Genomic DNA, 20,291 nt, shown 5'->3' on the forward strand with positions numbered 1-20,291 from the left:
GAAATACAGCTGTCACATGGAGAGTGCAATTAGCCTTAGCCAGTAAGAAGAGGTCCTGCAGCAGCCGCAGCCTGCATCTTTAATATAGTCATGAAACTCTTTGGCGACATCTAATATTGTTATAATTTATGGTACTGAATATAATCTCATACACAACCTTAAACGCCACAAACATGAAAACAGCAATATCCAATTCTGGTATTGGTTTATTAATGTTGCTATGTGGGGAAAAACGTATGCGAAGAGGCAAAGGGTTTCCGTTCTTCGCAAAGTACGGGGAAACTGTTGCATAATATACATCACTCAGAAAAAAAAAAAAGTGCAAGCATGCTAAAATGACCAAAAAAAAAATTACTAAATTGAGGTGGTATTTAAATACTAAAAAAAAAAAAAATTAACATAGTAATTTCCCATAATTTACTTTATTCAACAATCAAGGAAGTTTGCTGCCATCAGGAGCTCCAGGGCGATCTCGGGTGCAATGGGGAACTCTGGGATTTCCGTGGAACTGTTTGTGTAACGAACTTTGTAGGTGAAATACATGCACACTTTCGACAGGACGTGAGAAGGGATCTCTCTAAAGTTCACTTCATTGGTTTCATTTTCAGCAAACTGCCCTGTAAAAAATAAAATAAAAATAAGAATATGGATGTAATCAGGAAATTTCTATGTAAACGTTGGTAGTAATCTTATATAGGACGAGTCAGTGTAATGACGACAGTGACCCACAGTTCAACGTTGCCTGTAGGCCAGAGTCTGTCATTACAAACCAGCTCTGGCGGCACCTGGCACATGCAAAGTGAAGCAGAATCCACTGGCCTAGGACTTAAAGGGGTTATCCGGGGAATAATATTGATGACCCATCCTCAGGTATCAATATGAGACCGGTGGGAGTCCAACACTTAGGACCCCCCCCCCCCCACCGATTATCTGTCAGAAGAGGACGGGCGCTCTGTGAGCACTGCGCTTCCTAGGCCATGTGACGTCACCGTACATTGGTCACATGGCCTTGTTGGAGCTCGACCCCATTGAAGTGAAGGGGCTGAGCTGCAATACCAAGCACAGCCACTACACAATGTACGGCGCTGCGCTTGGTAAGCTGCTGGGAGTATACAGCGCTCGCCAGAGCTCCGGTGAGCATGCCGGCTCCCTAAAGCAACTGATTGGCGGGAGTGCCGGGACTCGGATCCCCGCCTATGTAATATTGATAACCTATCCTGAGGATAGGTCATCATAGTCTTTTACTGGATAACCCCTTTAAACTGCGTAATGCATATGAGCACCCAGAGCTGACTTGTAATACACCCCATAGAAAAGGTTTACTGTATCTGCTGGTGTAATGCCATCTTAATGGAACCAACGCCCAGTCTGTTCATATTGGCACAGACAGTCCATCGGTGATTTCATAAATTTTTTTCATGGTAACAATACTGCAGTCTGCAGCGCTATTCTTGCGCAAAAAAATAAAAATAAAAAAAAAACCCTATAACCCCATTCAATTCAAAGATTGGCAGATATCAGTTTATTAAAAAACCATTATATTCAGTGCAGACAAAACTCCCACATACCTGGACCACTCAACATGGCTTTTATTGTTCCAGATGTCAAAGCATGTTCCCGCTTCACAATGAATTCGTGGCCATCTGAGGAAATGAGCTTCACGTACATAGCATCAGGCCCTTCACAGCCGCCATATGTCTTCTCTTCGCCATCTGGAAGGACACATTGCTGCAAATCACTATCAAGCACAGAGAATTCCCAGAGACATTTATGAACCGATCTCTGATCAGCGATTTTCTGACGTAAAAAATGCTACATGTCTGTATTGAATATTTCATTTTTACAAAATTTATGGTACACACAGTGAATGTCATTTCCTTCATTAGTGTACATTGCAATCCCCTGACCAAAATCTGTAGTTCTTAATCAATAAGGCTTTTAACCCCTTATGGACCGGGCTCATTTTCACCTTAAGGACCAGGCTATTTTTTGCAAATCTGACCAGTGTCACTTTATGTGTGAATAACTTTAAAAACGCTTTGACTTATCCAGGCCATTTCACATATTGTACTTCATGACACTGGTTAAATGGAGTCCAAAAAATTTAGAAAAATTTGCTAATTTCCAAGTTTTAATTTCTCTACTTCTATAATACATAGTAATACCTCCAAAAATAGTTATTTTACATTCCCCATATGTCTACTTCATGTTTGGATCATTTTGAGAATGCAATTTTTTTTTGGGGGGGGGGGGGGGGGATGTTACAAGGCTTAGAAGCAAATCTTTTTTGTGATTTTACAAACGTCGTTAACCCTTTAGGTGTTCCACAAGAGTTCATGGCAAATGGAGATAAAATGTCAGAATTTCTTTTTTTTTCAGTAACAAAACTCAATATTTATGGCCCCGATTCTGTAGTTTACAGAAACACCCCATATGTGGTCATAAACTACTGTACGGGCACACGGTAGGGCGTAGAGGGAAAGGAGCGCTGTGTGGTTTCTGGAAGGCAGATTTTGCTGGACTGGTTTATTTACACCATGTCCCATTTGAAGCCCCCCTGACGCTATTGGCTGGGCTGTCGAGTGCGTTCATGTGATCGCATGCTGGGCAGCCTGGGAACTGAACTGGTTTCCGTTTCCCTTACATGGTATCACTTACAGGAAGTCCCACCTGCTAACTACTGCAGAGGAATTACTACTGTAATGGAGGAGACATCTTGGGCTGTATCTCCTAACTGGGTTAAGCCACATACCCCATTTTGGTGTCAATCAACTGGGATTTATCTGAGGATGAACTATGTATTCGAGATTATAATTGGAGCTACGCATTAAATAAGTGATTATGAGCCGTTAGGAGTTCAGAAATGAGGGCGACACATGGAGCCGGTGTTCCGTGAAATTTCCCTACCCTCGTCACTTCCTGTTGTGACGCGGCTGCACCAGACATGACGTTCCCAGCTTTGAAAGGAGGTGTACCGCGCCGCGGACAACGACGGGGGTGAGGAAATTTCCCACCAGAGTTGGGGAGAAGGGGCCACCTAATGCGCTTGCTCCTTACCTCTCAGCTGGAGACTGGCCGACACTGCGCATGCACCGGGAGCCTCAGCAGCGGTTAGAGGGTAAGAAAAAATTACGGGACAGTGTGCAAGCGCGGCTAACTACTCTCGTCGGGATACACCGCGCATGCGCACCAGTGGACAGGGAGATCTCTTATACCGAACATCCTGGGCAGTGTGGGGGTAGGGAGATCTGATGTCCATTTGTTCCGTTAAATCTCCCATTAGGTGGTCCCTTCTCCCCAACTCTGGTGTGAAATTTCCCTACCTCGTCGTTGTGCGCCAGAGCGGCACAGCACACCTCCTTCTAAAGCTGGGAACGTCAATAAATAAAGCACAGCACACCTCCTTCTAAAGCTGGGAACGCAATAAATAAAGCACAGCACACCTCCTTCTAAAGCTGGGAACGCAATAAATAAATTGCGTGTTTATTTTATTTATTTTTTCTGTTCACCCCAATAGAGCTCTATTATGGTGAATAGGACTTCACACTCTCCCTGCTGCCCGCCAATTGCCGCACCTGAGGGGTTAATTGATGCAGTTAGGCGGATCGATGTGCCCTGTTATTGAGGCCTACATTTGTATTTAGGGTAAAATTATATTCACTGGTGGTGCAGTGGCGACAGCCCTTCCCCATCTCAGTGCTCAAATCTCCTCATTGGTGGCCAGTGGCAGCCACGTCACAGTGGGGAAGGAAGGAGGGACGCTCTACTTCTTGACTGTGGTGCTGAGGAGAACATCGTGCGCGCCCAGGGTGGCGCGTGCCATGTTCTCTAAGAGATACTAGGCTGCACAGTAGCTCAGCCTAGTATCGGAAAATAGAAAATCCCGGCATTGGAAATTCCATAATCGATGCAAGTCAGGTGCTAATTTTTAAAGAACCTGTACTACTTTTTTTAAACATAGAATTTGAATAAAATGAAGGGGGCATAGCGCAACTTTTTTAAAAAATTTCCTCCACGTCTTTCTAAAAAAAAAAAAATCAGAAGTTTGGTAGAAATCTCATGGGTGGAATGGGGTGAAGGCATAATATATTTGGGACCCTGTGATATCTGTGTAAGCCCAAGTCCAAAAAAGTGGAAGCGGATACAATGGAGAAGAGAATACTGTACATTATTTATATGGCATACTTAAAAATAAATAAATAAATGGAACCTACCCATCCTGATGATGATGTCTTTCTGGATAATGATTTCTAAAGGGAAAAAAAAACAAGCAGAATTAGTTTCTAAATTAAATAAGCACTCCCCATTTGTGCCATCACTGAGGGTTTGGGTAGTACAGTAGAAGCCCTTACTGGCCACATTCTGTATATAATCACACTTTGCACAGCCCAATATAAATGTCCCAGTCATCCATACGCCATGGCACTGCCAGCGGGGAGAAAAGAATCCTGCATTCCTCTTCTCCTCTTCCTAATCATTCAGTGATGAGGGACTGAGGCAGCATGTCACAAGTCAGTGATTTCCATCAGTGATTGTGAGCCAAAAAACAGGAGTGGATACTACACAGACATAAGGTATAAGGCAAAGATCTGCACCAGTTCTGTGTTTAGAGCCGCACCTGGTTTTGGCTCAAAATCACTGATGGAAATCACTGACCAAACACTTATGTGTGAATAAGGCCTCATGCACACGACCGTTGTGTGTTTTGTGGTCCGCAAAACACAGATGGCGGCCGTGTGCGTTCCGCAATTTGCGGAATTGCGCGGACAGCCATTTAGTATAACTGCCTATTCTTGTCTGCAAAAAGGACAAGAATAGGACAGGTTATATTTTTTTTTGCGGACAGCACACAGAGTGCTGTCCGCATCTTTTGCGGCCCCATTGAAGTGAATGGGTCCGCATCCAAGATGTAAATACTGCAGGTCTGATGTGGACCAAAACAATGGTCGCGTGCATGAGGCCTAAAGCATAAGGTGCGGTATAACGGGCAGGCTATGCCCTTCGTACAGACCGCACTGTATAACGCTTATGTGTTATTTCGATCTGCAGGGCAGACGGGAGAATTTCTTCATTTTCAAGAGGTGAAGATCAACGCCCTAATTTTTTAAAACCAGGACGGGCCCAAGAACTTCTAGAAGTGATGGCGCCATTGTTGTATCCGGGCAACATTTGCTGGATGAAGTCCCCCCAAACAACAGGGATGGGAGGGACCCAAAAAGAATGTGGGTATAGGAAAGGGCACAAATTATCACTGCACCTGGCTGGCGCATGAAGGATTGCTTCAAACTCTACCGCTCATCCGTGGATTATGCATTTTATCTTTTATGTACCTGTAATTTTACCATTTTATTACACTCCGATATAAATGCTCGGTTTCAGCCGGACAAAAAACGTTGCTGGAGATGTGAACGTGGTCTGCAATTGCGTTCAGTTTTTTCCGTGCAATGCGTTTTCCACTGGAGCCCCATTCACTTCTATGGGTCCAGGGCTGCATGAAAAACGCTGAATATAGAACATGCTGCATTTTTCACGCAACGCAGAACTGATGCGTGAAAAAAAAAACTTCATGTACACAGACCCATTGAAATGAATGGGTCAGGATTCAGTGCGGGTGCTATGCCTTCACATCACACATTGCACCCGCGCGGAAAACTCGCTCGTGTGAAAGGGGCCTTAGGGTGCTGCCACACAGCGCGGTTGTGATGCAGGTGAAAACTGCACCTGGTTTTGGCTCACAGTCATTGATAAAAATCACTGACCAAAGCACTGAAGTGTGAACTAGGCCCAAGGCGTACGCAGATGCAGTTTAGGGCTCGTGCACACAGCTGTAGCCGTTTTGTAGCCGAAAAAACACGGCTATGGTCCAGGTGTGTTCCGTATTTTGTAGGACGGATCACCCTGCCCTCTACAGGTCCTTCTCGAAAAATTAGCATATTGTGATAAAGTTCATTATTTTCTGTAATGTACTGATAAACATTAGACTTTCATATATTTTAGATTCATTACACACCAACTGAAGTAGTTCAAGCCTTTTATTGTTTTAATATTGATGATTTTGGCATACAGCTCATGAAAACCCAAAATTCCTATCTCAAAAAATTAGCATATCATGAAAAGGTTCTCTAAACGAGCTATTAACCTAATCATCTGAATCAACTAATTAACTCTAAACACCTGCAAAAGATTCCTGAGGCTTTTAAAAACTCCCAGCCTGGTTCATTACTCAAAACCGCAATCATGGGTAAGACTGCCGACCTGACTGCTGTCCAGAAGGCCATCATTGACACCCTCAAGCAAGAGGGTAAGACACAGAAAGAAATTTCTGAACGAATAGGCTGTTCCCAGAGTGCTGCATCAAGGCACCTCAGTGGGAAGTCTGTGGGAAGGAAAAAGTGTGGCAGAAAACGCTGCACAACGAGAAGAGGTGACCGGACCCGGAGGAAGATTGTGGAGAAGGACCGATTCCAGACCTTGGGGGACCTGCGGAAGCAGTGGACTGAGTCTGGAGTAGAAACATCCAGAGCCCCCGTGTACAGGCGTGTGCAGGAAATGGGCTACAGGTGCCGCATTCCCCAGAAACAGCGGCAGAAGCGCCTGACCTGGGCTACAGAGAAGCAGCACTAGACTGTTGCTCAGTGGTCCAAAGTTCTTTTTTCGGATGAAAGCAAATTTTGCATGTCATTCGGAAATCAAGGTGCCAGAGTCTGGAGGAAGACTGGGGAGAGGGAAATGCCAAAATGCCTGAAGTCCAGTGTCAAGTACCCACAGTCAGTGATGGTCTGGGGTGCCATGTCAGCTGCTGGTGTTGGTCCACTGTGTTTTATTAAGGGCAGGGTCAATGCAGCTAGCTATCAGGAGATTTTGGAGCACTTCATGCTTCCATCTGCTGAAAAGCTTTATGGAGATGAAGATTTCATTTTTCAGCACGACCTGGCATCTGCTCACAGTGCCAAAACCACTGGTAAATGGTTTACTGACCATGGTATTACTGTGCTCAATTGGCCTGCCAACTCTCCTGACCTGAACCCCATAGAGAATCTGTGGGATATTGGGAAGAGAAAGTTGAGAGACGCAAGACCCAACACTCTGGATGAGCTTAAGGCCGCTATCGAAGCATCCTGGGCCTCCATAACACCTCAGCAGTGCCACAGGCTGATTGCCTCCATGCCACGCCGCATTGAAGCAGTCATTTCTGATTCTCGACCAAGTATTGAGTGCATAACTGAACATAATTATTTGAAGGTTGACTTTTTTTGTATTAAAAACACTTTTCTTTTATTGGTCGGATGAAATATGCTAATTTTTTTAGATAGGAAATTTGGGTTTTCATGAGCTGTATGCCAAAATCATCAATATTAAAACAATAAAAGGCTTGAACTACTTCAGTTGGTGTGTAATGAATCTAAAATATATGAAAGTCTAATGTTTATCAGTACATTACAGAAAATAATGAACTTTTTCACAATATGCTAATTTTTTTAGAAGGACCTGTATAGTACTGTCCTATCCATGTCCTTAAAACAGACAAGAATAGGGACATGTTCTATTTTTTTTGCGGGTCGCAGAACAGACATATGGATGCGGATAGCATTTGGTGCGCTCTCCACATCTTTTGTGGTCCCACTGAACTGAATGGGTCCGCATCCGACCCGCAAAAAACATGCTATCAGAAAATCCTGCATTTCTGCTCCAAAACCCAAACAATTGACAAGCTGCGGATTAAAAAAATCTGCACAACAAGAAATCAGCAAAGTGGACGTGAGACTGGTCTAAGCGCACACACTGCGGATAACGTGTTACACTGCGGTTTTCAACCTTTAGGCCTCCTGGACACAAGTGCAAGTGAATGCACATAAGATTCACACTAATTTCCGTGCGGATCCGGTTGTATTATCTGTAACATAGCCAAGACGGATCCGTCTTGAACACCATTGAAAGTCAATGGAGGACGGATCCGTTTTCTATTGTGCCAGTGAAAACTGATCCGTCCCCGTTGACTTACATTGTGTGTCAGAACGGATCCGTTTGGTTGAGTTTCGTCAGACGGACACCAAAATGCTGCAAGCCAGTGTGAAAGTAGCCTATTCTGTGACGTTTGCAGGTGGTCTTAGGATACGAGCATATGGCGCAGTAGTGTCACGGCCAAGCTGCGTTCGAGTGCCATGTAGCCAGAAGGACCGCAGCCGGCTCTAGCTAAACTAATGAGACCGCACTGTTCAGTGAGTCTGCATTGCACCTTCAATACGGCACAGCCATTAACAAAGCGTCACCAGTTTAGAGCCAGCTGAAGCCCCTCCAGCCACATGGTAATCAAAAGCAGCACAGCAGCGCCATGTGGTCGTACATTAACACGGTACAATAGTCAGGCTGATTATGGGGGCTAAATGTTTGTATAAATGGTTGATCCCAATAATTGGCCCCTGTAAGGGCGCCTCCTCAGACAGAGGATTTGGGCGCAGGATTTAGAACAGATTTGGTGCCAAAACGGGGCTGAATCTGCACTGAAACCGTCTCCATTGTTTTTAATGGGAGGCCACACCACAGTTCATGCAGTGGAACAAATTTTGCTGTACGCTTTTCAAGGCCACACCAAGAATGTACAGGTCTATTCTTGGCCGTTAGGCCGCGTTCAGATCTCCAGCTGCCTGATCTGGCACAAATGCCGGCCAGACCAAAAACCATTGCAGCTCCAATGCTCATGTCAGGGGGTGGGCTGCCGGGGGTAAAATGGAGGGATGTCTGGGTTCAGCTCTGAACCCGGACAACCCCTTTAAGCTCCAATAGGTAGGACTTTGTAAGGCTACCTTCACACTTGTGTTTTAGCCTGATCCGGCAGGGAGAGACGCTTCTGTTACGGATAATACAACCGTCTGCGTCCGTTATGATCCGATTGTATTATCTTTAAAGTAGCTGAGACGGATCCGTCATGAACTCCACTGGGGGAGGATGGGTCCTGACTACATAGATAGGCTGAGTTGTCGTGCAGGGCTCCGGGAGAACAGAGGGATTGTCCCTGTAATGGTGTCCACGGCCTGTTATCCTCTGTGCTGCAGAGAAGATGATGGGGGTCATTTATCTGGGGTTTCTTCCCGTTGTGGGATGCAGAGCTGCAATGCAAGTCAATGGGGACGGATCCGTTTTCTCAGACACAATAAAGAACGGATCCGTCCCCCTTGACTTGCATTGCAGCTCTGCATCCCACAACGGGAAGAAACCCCAGATAAATGACCCCCATCATCTTCTCTGCAGCACAGAGGATAACAGGCCGTGGACACCATTACAGGGACAATCCCTCTGTTCTCCCGGAGCCCTGCCCGACCACTCAGCCTATGTAACCAGGACCCCTCCTCCCCCTACTGATCAGGACTTTAGGAAAGCTGGGTGACACCAGGGCGTGGATAGACGTCGCCCTGGTCTCCAACGAAAAGGGGGTTAATGGGAAGCCCCTGCCTGCAATGTCTATCACAATAACGGGGGCTTGTTACAGCCACATGGACGGACACAGGGGCAGAAGACCGGTATCCGGGCGAGAACTACAGCCCATCCGCTGTAACACTGCGCCGACCCCTCAGCGCTACATGGAAGCCGACAGCAACTCACCCGGACGGGCACCCTGCTCCCCACAAGCTCGAGGCCCACCTAGCGACAGCACAATCACTTCCGGAAAGCCTGGCCCCCGCAGCGGAAACGGAAAGGTAGTGTCTAAATGGGACGGAAATGACGTCATGTACAACGTTTCCCTGGTAACCGACCGTGACGCTGGCTTGTTCTCAGCAGAAAGACTGCTCAGAACAGCTGGTTGCAAAATAGTATTCCAAGCTACACATACAGTGACATGGGCGCAGGACCAGAGGAGAGCACCCACAAGAAGTACATGCACCCAGCAGTTATTATTTAAGGGTGAACGTTTACTAACCTCCAGACATTTAGAAAATCCATAGTAACCTGGTACCTGCCGCTTGATTCCCAATCCCTGATTCCCTTCAATGGCCTGGTTCCTGTCATCTTCCTGCACTTATGGAGCCATGGGCTCAATTGTAGCCAATGACTGTCTTCAGTGATGAGTGTCATGTCTCTACTGGTTGACCAGTCACCATTGGCCCCGTCCCTGCAGGGAGTTGGCAGAAGGGGACTGGAAGTTCAGTGAAGAGATCCAGAGCCATGCAGCAGGGACCAGGTTAATATGAAGGTCTTCACAAGTCCCCCTTAACGTGGAAGTTCAATGGGACAGCTAGAGCAGAGCCCTTGAGATATCTTTAACTGCCTCCGGACCGCCTAACGCAGGATCGCGGTCCGGAGGCGGCTGTCCCAGGCAGAGTCACGCATCTACGCGTCATATGGCGAGACTTCCTGTGAACGCGCGCACACAGGCGCGCGCGTTCACAGGATCAGAAGGTAAGAGACTGGATCTACAGCCTGCCAGCGGCGATCGCTCGCTGGCAGGCTGTAGATGCGATTTTTCTAACCCCTAACAGGTATATTAGACGCTGATTTGATAACAGCGTCTAATATACCTGCTACCTGGTCCTCTGGTGGTCCCTTTTGTTTGGATCGACCACAAGAGGACACAGGCAGCTCTGTAAAGTAGCACCAACCACCACTACACTACACCCCCCACCTGTCACTTATTAACCCCTTATGAACCCCTGATCACCCCATATAGACTCCCTGATCACCCCCTGTAAGGCTCCATTCAGATGTCCGTATGTGTTTTACTGATCCACGCATCCATGGATCGGATCCGCAAAACACATACGGACGTCTCCCTGGACGCACTTCCACAATTCGGCATGACATTGTCACTGAGCCTCAGGCAAAAGTCCTGTTAAAGCCATACCGGGTACCCGAGGCTCGGTGACAAGCCATCCTAGAGGTAGTGCAGATGATGCTGAGACTAGACGTCATTGAGGAGTCTAAAAGTGAGTGGGCCAGCCCTATAGTACTGATACCCAAGCCGGACGAGACACTCCGGCTTTGTAACGATTTCCGAAAACTAAACGAGATCTGTAAGTTTGATGCGTATCCCATGCCTCGGGTGGATGAGCTTATTGAGAGGTTAGGACAAGCCTGGTATTTTTCTGTTTTGGACCTCACCAGAGGGTACTGGCAGGTGCCCTTAATGGAGGCTGCCAAAGAGAAAACTGCCTTCATCACACCGGAGGGGCTGTATCAGTACAAGGTGTTACCCTTTGGTTTGCATGGCGCCCCCGCCACTTTTCAACTGCTCATGGACATTGTGCTTCGTCCACATCGTCGGTACGCTTCGGCTTACCTGGACGATATTGTCATCCACAGTACCGACTGGGAAAGTCACCTATTCAAAGTGCAGGCTGTAGTGGACTCCCTTAGGAAGGCTGGGCTAACCGCCAACCCAAAGAAATGCGCAATAGAGTTAGAAGAGACTAAGTACCTGGGGTACGTCATTGGATGTGGAGTTATCAAACCCCAAGTGAATAAAATAGAGGCGATTCGGAATTGTCCCCGATCTGTTACCACAAGGCAAGTAAAGTCGTTCCTGGGAATGGTAGGCTATTATAAGAGGTTTGGTCCCCATTTTGCCACTTTAGCGGCTCCGTTGGGCTTTTAAAGGGACGGAAGTCTGTGATAGTCCGCTGGAATGACCAGGCTTTTTCCACGCTATGGTTGGTCCTGTGCGGGTCACCGGTTTTTGGGGATGCCCGACTTCAAGAGGGAGTTTGTGGTACAGACCGATGCTTTTGAAGTAGGCCTGTTCTAAGGCATGGGGGTCTGATCTGAGGTGTGGGGGTCTGATCTGAGGTGCTTAAAACTGAGTTCTCTGTACACCGCTGACAGCTCAGTAGTGTACAGAGTTTGGAGTACACATTTATCAATGGGGCCACAGCAGAGTATGGGCAGGAGCACATATTGCTTCTCTTGCCCACCGGAGGATTACTAACTCCTAGCATAGCACATGGGTACCCTCTACCCATGTACTATGCCAGGATTCGCTGAGCTGAGTGGATCCTGCTTCTGCCTGCTCTGGTAAACTAAGAGAACTGCATGTCGGCTCTTAGCTTAGTGGAGTAGGCAGAAGCCCGCTCCGCTCAGCTAATCCTGGCATAGTGCATGGGTAGAGTGTAATCCTCATGGCAGGAGATTAGGAATAACCAGGACTCTTCTCAGGTAGATTTGACTCTTTTCAAGGCCTGTGCTGCAATGATTATGATGCTGGTTCTCAGCAACAGTGATGGCCAGTTCGCAGTGTTTGCCCGCAAACACATGCAGGCTGCCATCTTAACTCACAAGTCCGGCGAGGCACAGGTAAGCCCTTACCTGTGCCACGAGCCGGTGTGAAACAAATGCAGTCACCGGGAGCAGGCAGTTCCGAGAACAGCCGCCGGGGGCCTTCATTGGGCTGTTTTTGGAACTGCCTGGTCCCGGTGACCACATTTGTTTCAGACCGGCTCGTGGCACAGGTAAGGGCTTACCTGTGCCTCGCCGGACTTGTGAGTTAAGATGGCACCCGCATGTGTTTGCGGGTGAACACGGCGAACTGGCCATCGCTGCTCAGCAACCACTTACTTTTAGCTCATGATTTACACACCGATGAAATCAGCATTTATGTCACTATTTTACGCTGCCCTCATCGAGGTCAGCATAAAGCTGAAGACAGGTTCCCTTTAAATTTCATGGTTGCAATTTTTCTGATTTCTCTTCAGAACAATCTAGGGTTAATGTAAATTGCCACCATAAAAACCAAAGCAGCAAACTTTGTGAAAACCAAAATTTGTCAGTCTCAAAACTTTAGGCCAGGACTGTACATGGTTATGCCTTGTCTGCCATAGCAGAAGTCATTTGCAGCTCTGACTAATAAAGTGGGGTGATAAGTGGAGGATCCCTTGTATGATGTTAAAGGGGTATTCCGGTTATATAAAGTGATCCCTATCCACCGGATAAGGGATAACTATTTGATCGGTGGGCTCCATACCCCCTGAAAGCCTACCCCGCTCAGCCTACCCTGCAGAATTCCCATAGAAATGAATGGAGAGGCAGGGCACATGCCTGACCAGCTGCTTCGCATTTTGGGGGCTCCCACGTGGTAGGACCCCCACTGATCTAATAGTTATTCCCTATCCTATGGATATCGGCTAACGTTATAGAATCCCCCTTTAATATACCCCGAGGACGTGTTCACATGGTTGACTTTCTACACTGATTTCAGTGCGTGTTCTGCACCCAAATTCCTGGGAAACCCGCAGCAAATCCACATTCCCATTGCTCTTCCATGTAACACTGAAGTCTGCGGCTTGTGTGACACACCGGGCTGGCAGTCTGATTCATTGGGGACACTGCTGGATGTTTGTGGAGGAGCAGTCTCTGGAACTATCTAGGCTGAGACACGTCTCCCGGGCAGCGGTAAACCCCGCCCAGCAGCCGCCAGTCACGTGAGTTTATTGTTGCTCCAGGCGTAACCTGGCAGCGGGGTGGACTCTATCACTTCCGGGTCACTTTTAATGTATCCGGGTGGCAGCGCTGAATGACGGCCGCACCACATCCGGGTCAGCGGCGCAGAGGACGAGGATGATGTGGGCTGCCCTGAATGGGGGGCGCACGCCGGCGCTGGGGGTGCTGCGCGGGACGCTGTGTCTGGGGAGGGCACGGACGTGTGTCTCCTCCCTGTCCCTGCAGAGCAGAGCGCCGCCCGGGCGTCAGGTGAGGCTGACATTGGATCTATGCGCGTCACGTGGTGTGTGCAGCAGGTAGCCTCTGGTGCTGCACTGACCCCAGATCACGTGAGCAGCATGGACTGTGCATCAGGACCCTCATCATCACCTTACCCTAAGGCCTGCCTAATATGGGCGCCTTATTGCACCTATAGAAAGCCGTCCTCTAAACAGACTGATGTGTATGGGCAGATGCAGGGGTGGGAGGTTGGACGCACAAGGACCACCTCTGGATTTTGTAGATTTGCGGATTGCAAAATGGATACAGTCATATAAATATGGCCTGGTGGTAAGGGATCAGACTAGGGCTGCACGATATATCGAAAAAATCGCCAAATGCGATATGGCCGACCTGAAAATGCAGCCATTATATATGAAGGGGCCCCGCGCACATAACTGGCTTTGTGTGTAAAGTATTTTACTCCTGTGTGAAACAATCTCTCTCCTATTGATAACAGGTTCAGCCTCTGTACTCACTGTCACGATGAATGCACTGCAGCGAACCGGCCGGCGCGTGACTGACGTCACTTAGTAACGCTCCTGCTTCCTGAAGTGGGAGGAGCGTTACTAAGTGACGTCAGTCACGCGCCGGCTCGCTGCCGTTCGCTGCAGTGCATTCATCGTGACAGTGAGTACAGAGGCTGGCCATGTTATCAATAGGAGAGAGCTTGTTTCACACAGTAGTAAAATACTTTACACACAGCCAGTTATGTGCGCGGGGCTCCTTCATATATAATCGTGGCATTTTCATGTCGGCCATATCGCCAGTTATTTGCGCAGTTGGGGACACATAGGGCCATGAGGGGGACCAGCATAAGATGCTATATGTGTGTTTTATGCTGGCCCCCCTCATGGCCCTATGTGTCATAGCACACATCCCCCATAACGGTGCCATCCACAGATCCCCCCCCCCCCATAACGGTGCCATCCGCAGATCCCCCCCCCCCATAACGGTGCCATCCGCAGATCCCCCCCCCCCATAACGGTGCCATCCGCAGATCCCCCCCCCCCATAACGGTGCCATCCGCAGATTCCCCCCCCCATAACGGTGCCATCCGCAGATCCCCCCCATAACGGTGCCATCCGCAGATCCCCCCCCCATAACGGTGCCATCCGCAGATCCCCCCCCCATAACGGTGCCATCCGCAGATCCCCCCCCCATAACGGTGCCATCCGCAGATCCCCCCCCCATAACGTGCCATCCGCAGATCCCCCCCCCATAACGGTGCCATCCGCAGATCCCCCCCCCCATAACGGTGCCATCCGCAGATCCCCCCCCATAACGGTGCCATCCGCAGATCCCCCCCCCCCATAACGGTGCCATCCGCAGATCCCCCCCCCCCATAACGGTGCCATCCGCAGATCCCCCCCCCCCATAACGGTGCCATCCGCAGATCCCCCCCCCCATAACGGTGCCATCCGCAGATCCCCCCCCCCCCATAACGGTGCCATCCGCAGATCCCCCCCCCCATAACGGTGCCATCCGCAGATCCCCCCCCCCCATAACGGTGCCATCCGCAGATCCCCCCCCCCCCATAACGGTGCCATCCGCAGATCCCCCCCCCCCCCCATAACGGTGCCATCCGCAGATCTCCCCCCCCCCCCCCATAACGGTGCCATCCGCAGATCCCCCCCCCCCCCATAACGGTGCCATCCGCAGATCCCCCCCCCCCATAACGGTGCCATCCGCAGATCCCCCCCCCCCATAACGGTGCCATCCGCAGATCCCCCCCCCCCCATAACGGTGCCATCCGCAGATCCCCCCCCCCATAACGGTGCCATCCGCAGATCCCCCCCCCCCCATAACGGTGCCATCCGCAGATCCCCCCCCCCATAACGGTGCCATCCGCAGATCCCCCCCCCATAACGGTGCCATCCGCAGATCCCCCCCCATAACGGTGCCATCCGCAGATCCCCCCCCATAACGGTGCCATCCGCAGATCCCCCCCCATAACGGTGCCATCCGCAGATCCCCCCCCATAACGGTGCCATCCGCAGATCCCCCCCCCATAACGGTGCCATCCGCAGATCCCCCCCCCATAACGGTGCCATCCGCAGATCCCCCCCCCCATAACGGTGCCATCCGCAGATCCCCCCCCCCATAACGGTGCCATCCGCAGATCCCCCCCCCATAAACGTGCCATCCGCAGATCCCCCCCCATAAACGGTGCCATCCGCAGATCCCCCCCCCCCCATAACGGTGCCATCCGCAGATCCCCCCCCCCCCCATAACGGTGCCATCCGCAGATCCCCCCCCCCCCCCATAACGGTGCCATCCGCAGATCCCCCCCCTCCCCCATAACGGTGCCATCCGCAGATCCCCCCCTCCCCCATAACGTGCCATCCGCAGATCCCCCCCCCATAACGGTGCCATCCGCAGATCCCCCCCCCCATAACGGTGCATCCGCAGATCCCCCCCCCATAACGGTGCCATCCGCAGATCCCCCCCCCCATAACGGTGCCATCCGCAGATCCCCCCCCCCATAACGGTGCCATCCGCAGATCCCCCCCCCCCATAACGGTGCCATCCGCAGATCCCCCCCCCATAACGGTGCCATCCGCAGATCCCCCCCCCATAACGGTGCCATCCGCAGATCCCCCCCCCATAACGGTGCCATCCGCAGATCCCCCCCCATAACGGTGCCATCCGCAGATCCCCCCCCATAACGGTGCCATCCGCAGATCCCCCCCCCATAACGGTGCCATCCGCAGATCCCCCCCCCATAACGGTGCCATCCGCAGATCCCCCCCCCATAACGTGCCATCCGCAGATCCCCCCCCCCATAACGGTGCCATCCGCAGATCCCCCCCCCATAACGGTGCCATCCGCAGATCCCCCCCCCATAACGGTGCCATCCGCAGATCCCCCCCCCCCATAACGACGCATCTGCAGATCCCCCCCCCCCCCATAACGGCGCCATCCGCAGATCCCCCCCCCATAACGGTGCCATCCGCAGATCCCCCCCCCATAACGGTGCCATCCGCAGATCCCCCCCCCATAACGGTGCCATCCGCAGATCCCCCCCCCATAACGGTGCCATCCGCAGATCCCCCCCCCATAACGGTGCCATCCGCAGATCCCCCCCCCATAACGGTGCCATCCGCAGATCCCCCCCCCATAACGGTGCCATCCGCAGATCCCCCCCCCCATAACGGTGCCATCCGCAGATCCCCCCCCCCCATAACGACGCATCTGCAGATCCCCCCCCCCCATAACGGCGCCATCCGCAGATCCCCCCCCCATAACGGCGCCATCCGCAGATCCCCCCCCCATAACGGTCGCCATCCGCAGATCCCCCCCCCATAACGGTGCCATCCGCAGATCCCCCCCCCATAACGGTGCCATCCGCAGATCCCCCCCCCATAACGGTGCCATCCGCAGATCCCCCCCCCCCATAACGACGCATCTGCAGATCCCCCCCCCCCCCCATAACGGCGCCATCCGCAGATCCCCCCCCCCCCATAACGGCGCCCTCCGCAGATCCCCCCCATAACGGCGCCCTCCACAGATCCCCCCCCCCCCATAACGGCGCCCTCCGCAGATCCCTCACCCCATAACGGCGCCCTCCGCAGATCCCCCCCCCCCCCCCACACATAACGGCGTCCTCCGCAGACATCAGTTTCACAAACCTGGATAACCCCTTTTAAATTTCCACTTTCAGCATCACTTCCCTGTCTCTCATGCATGTTGTGGCTTTGACATTCTCTAACACAAACATTTCTGGGGGGTTTTTGTGCATATTTACAGTTTTCTTTCTTTCTCTACAATAGGTTTCTGTACCTGATGTGAAGTTTGTTCGTTTCGTCAGCACGTCCTCCACTCCAGTAAACCATGAGGAGGACAGACTGGTTTACATTGGAAACCTGGGAACGGCAGTGCTTGGTACGTTCTTGTAGGGGTGGGCGATATGCGATATAAACTTGTGCCGCGGTATGGATTTTGTGCATATCGCCGGACCGCGATATGATCACGGAGCGGTAGTGAAGATCGGTTACCATGGCAGCCAGGAGTCACGCTACTGAAGTCCTGGCTGCCATGGTATGTTAGTGAGCAGCATTATACTCACGTGCGCTGTGGCCGCCGGTCGCTCCTTCTTCTGTCTGTGCGGCGCATTGCTAATGCTTACAGCATTAGCAATGCACCGCACAGACCTATTAGAAGAAGGAGCGCCCGGCGGCCACGGTGCACGTGAGTATAATGCTGCTCACTAACATACAATGGCAGCCAGGACTTCAGTAGCGTCCTGGCTGCCATGATAACCGATCGGAACTGCCCACTGCCACCAATGACTAATACTGGGGAGGGGGGGTGGGTTTGAGTTACCAGAAGGGGCTGATAAGAGGGAGAGGTTGGGGGGCACATGAGAGGCTGGGGGGCTGATCAGAGCCTAGGGGGCCAGAGAGGCTGGCTGCACAAAGCACAGAGCAGCAGGGAGAGTGTAAAGTCCTATTCACCCTGATAGAGCTCTATTAGGGTGAATATGACAAGGGTTCTAGCCCTTAAGGAGGCTAATAGTTATTAAATAAAAAGTAAAAAAAAAGTTTAACCCCCCCCCCCCCAAATATAGAAAACAATATATTGCGATATATATCGCACATGCTTAAAATTATATTACAATATAGATTTTAGGCCATATCGCCCACCCCCTACGTTCTTGGCTGATATGTCTGCCACATCCTACTTGAGGTCATCCATGCAGGTGGAGCAGCATCAGTGTAAGACTGGGGCTACACGGTGACATCATTGCAGTGTGGCTTTCAACCTGCCACCATGGGTCCAGGTGTTGGATCCTGGATGATGTGGTGTCACTGTGTAGCCCCAACCTTACACGGAGGTAGCGGGTGCAAGCACCAGTCAACTGGGAACATATTGAAGAGCTGCTTCTATGTGACCTTTATATGCAGTGAAAGGACCAGACAGGGTATTGAAATTTCATGTTGAATTTCAAACTCCTAATCCCCTTTTGTCCTAAAAAATAAGCCCTCCTAAATGTGCCTGGCAGTATCTTATCCCCCTCTTATTGCAGATAGTCTGTATTGATGTCTGTATTTTCACAGGGAGTGTGGAGAATAAGCTGTACTCTGGCCTAGGTGCAGACGGCCATAGGTGTTGGGGGGCAGATATGGTGTCTGTACTGCTGTAAATATCTGGTATATCGGCATTTTGCCTGCACACCGTAATGGTGTTTCGGTAGGGTCTCGTATTAGATATACAGGAAAGGCATGACTGCTCCGTGAGACGTATACTGATGACCTATCCTCAGGATACTTCATCAGTATCTGATCAGTGGGGGTCCGACACACCGACAGCTGTTTGAGAAAGTACCAGCGCTCACAGTAGCACCACGACCTTCTCATAGCTTTGCCCTGGCCAGTAAAGACACGTTCATGTGTCACGTGGCCCAGGAGCAGCTCAGCCCCATTCAAGTGAATGGGGCTGAGCATGATACCAAGCACAGCCTTATACTGTGTACGGCGATGTGCTTGGTAAGCTGATCGTGGGGGTCCCGAGTGTCGGACCCCAGCTGATCAGATACTGATGACGTATCTTGAGGATAATTATACTGCCAGAATCTTTGTGTTGCATGATGGGATACAATTCAGGGGATCCTAGAAAAGCAGAGCGAGCATACATATATTCTACGCCTAGTCTTTGGCTTTCTCTGGATCAAAGTTCTAGTTTGGTTTTAAAGGGACTGTGTCTTCAGTGTTAAACTTGCCAGATATATATACGTATACAGTTAGTATATGTGTGTTACTAATCTGTTCTTTATTATTCATACAGGGGTGAAGTTCTTCTCCTACTCTACCAGCATGGTCAGCTTAATTATTCTGCCTATGGTTTTTGCAAGGTCTGGCATCGGAATAGACAGTCTTCCATTGAAGATTGCTTTCTTCAGCATAGTTGGATTCTTCACCTTCGTTACTCCTGTTACTTTGCATTTGTTGACCAAGGGCTATGTGGTTCGCCTATATCACAACAAGGAGAGAGACCTTTATACTGCAATCACTTACAATGCCTTTCTTAGAGAGAAAAGGACAGGAGTTTTCCCCAGAAGATGTTGAAGTACCTGGAGTGAGCAAGATGTTCACCACGTTTTATGCTAAGAAGAAATCCATGCTGATAAATCCAATGTTATTTCCCAATTCCAATGATTATCAGCATCTTATGGGCTATGATAAACCCTTCACTTTTAATGTAGAAGACCACAATCCTCCCTCTAAGGAAAAATAAACCTTGTGTTTGTAAAGGTGTCATTTTATTAATTTTTTTAAGATGACGTTTTTTAACGGTTCCTTTCACACTTGAAGTTTTGAGTAAAGTTGAGCTCAATTTTCCATCCACAGGATATGTGTGAAAGGAGGGTACACACCTCATAGTACGTAAGGGAAGCTGCTCAGAGCGCAATACGATTTAAAGGGGTTCTCTGGGACCCTCGGAGTATAGCCACTACAGAAAAAACTCTGCATATCTGGATGAAAGCTGCAGGGGCAAAATCCTCACCAAGTCTTGCAGGTTTTACTATAGATTTCTATGCAAAATTATGCAAGTTTCCATTGCAAAGGGAGAAATCCGCAGCATAAATTGGCATTTACAGTTTGCAT

General features: G+C 50.0%; 2 protein-coding genes across 2 annotated transcripts; one reads left to right on the top strand and one right to left on the bottom strand.

Moving 5' to 3' along the window:
* Positions 1 to 188: 188 nt before the first annotated feature.
* ELOC (elongin C) lies at positions 189 to 9,705 on the bottom strand. Its single transcript, XM_044293842.1, has 4 exons — positions 9,601 to 9,705; positions 4,215 to 4,250; positions 1,569 to 1,712; positions 189 to 617 (listed from the first exon to the last, which is right to left on the bottom strand). Exons 2-4 carry the CDS (start codon positions 4,216 to 4,218, stop codon positions 427 to 429), a joined length of 339 nt encoding a protein of 112 aa, XP_044149777.1. The 5' UTR covers positions 4,219 to 4,250; positions 9,601 to 9,705; the 3' UTR covers positions 189 to 426.
* A 3,766-nt stretch (positions 9,706 to 13,471) lies between these two features.
* On the top strand, positions 13,472 to 19,936 carry TMEM70 (transmembrane protein 70). The gene is given in 4 exon segments (XM_044294940.1): positions 13,472 to 13,674; positions 17,457 to 17,568; positions 19,471 to 19,727; positions 19,729 to 19,936. Coding segments are annotated over 4 exon segments (693 nt in total). The 5' UTR covers positions 13,472 to 13,542; the 3' UTR covers positions 19,921 to 19,936.
* The last annotated feature ends 355 nt before the right edge of the window (positions 19,937 to 20,291 follow it).

The sequence above is a fragment of the Bufo gargarizans genome, chromosome 5 (assembly GCF_014858855.1).
Source record: "Bufo gargarizans isolate SCDJY-AF-19 chromosome 5, ASM1485885v1, whole genome shotgun sequence".
Taxonomy (NCBI): Eukaryota; Metazoa; Chordata; class Amphibia; order Anura; family Bufonidae; genus Bufo; species Bufo gargarizans.